The sequence below is a fragment of the Fukomys damarensis genome, unplaced genomic scaffold (genome assembly GCF_012274545.1).
Source record: "Fukomys damarensis isolate Sample0158 unplaced genomic scaffold, DMR_v1.0_HiC HiC_scaffold_33, whole genome shotgun sequence".
Classification (NCBI taxonomy): domain Eukaryota; kingdom Metazoa; phylum Chordata; class Mammalia; order Rodentia; family Bathyergidae; genus Fukomys; species Fukomys damarensis.
This window is the reverse complement of record NW_022900945.1, coordinates 45580277-45581263: the sequence shown is the minus strand read 5'-3', so window position 1 is coordinate 45581263 and position 987 is coordinate 45580277. Positions and strand designations below refer to the sequence as shown.

General features: G+C 38.0%; 1 protein-coding gene across 1 annotated transcript in view; it reads right to left on the bottom strand.

The window, feature by feature from the left end:
- Tshb (thyroid stimulating hormone subunit beta) overlaps positions 1 to 987 on the bottom strand; it is a 5131-nt gene continuing 4144 nt past the window's right edge. Inside the window, exons 2-3 of the mRNA XM_010631214.2 lie at positions 742 to 904; positions 1 to 285 (exon numbers count right to left, since the gene is read on the bottom strand). Of these exons, the coding sequence (XP_010629516.1) occupies positions 31 to 285; positions 742 to 903 (417 nt within the window). The 5' untranslated portion in view covers position 904 and the 3' untranslated portion in view covers positions 1 to 30. The remainder of the gene's footprint in view (positions 286 to 741; positions 905 to 987) is intronic.

Here is a 987-nt window from a genome sequence, read left to right as displayed (position 1 = left end):
TGCAAATTGTATCTTTTTCTTTTTTTTTAATTAGACAGAAATTCCCACCAGATAGGACTTCTGGGGTTTGGTGCAGTAGTTTGTCTTGGTGGCCTCATGTATACAATCGCTATAGTCAGTATTACACTTGCCACATTTGCAGCTTACAGCAACAGGGTAGGAGAAATAAGGAGCAATGTGGTGTGGGCATCCCGGTATTTCCACAGTCTTGTAGATGAAGCCTCTGTACGTACAAACATCTTGGGAGAGAGCATATTTGGGAAGAAACAGTTTTCCATTGATATCCTGAGAAAAGAGTAGAAATTGGAGCTAATATGATAAGATGTTAGAGAACATAAATAAAGGAAACATATGCACTTATTCGTTGCAAATACAACCAGAAGATTCCTTAGTCTTCGTTTTAGTCTCCAGTACTAATTTAACATATATCGATTAAATCCTACAGAGACAAAGTAATACCCTCTTCTCTTACCCTTTATCATGGAAATGAGATAAGGTTTAAATTAAACCTGGTAGGTAAAATTTTTATAAATTTATCTGTACCCATTTTGCTGAGTAGATCCATATAATACTACATGTTCTTACTTGGGGAGCTGCATAAACTTAATGCTTTTAGGGAGCTAGTCATCATTGGATTCAGAAAGTAGAGATGTGATTTACCTCATTTCTTTTTCAAACAGGAATGGACTGATTCTAGGTTTATATAATTCATAGCTAAAAGAAGGGTGACAAACTACATACCCGTGTCATGCAATACCCAGCACAGATGGTGGTGTTGATGGTCAGGCAGTAAGCACACTCTCGCCTATCGATGTGCATTGTATAGTCAGTCGGAGTACAAAAAGACATTGCTTGCCCGCACGCAAGACCAAAAAGCAGGCACATCAGGAAGATGGCAGGCATTCTAAATCAGAGATAAAATTAAAGAACCTGTTACGTGTACCTTTTCAGGACATTCAGGAGGCACATTTTGGGAGAATATATACA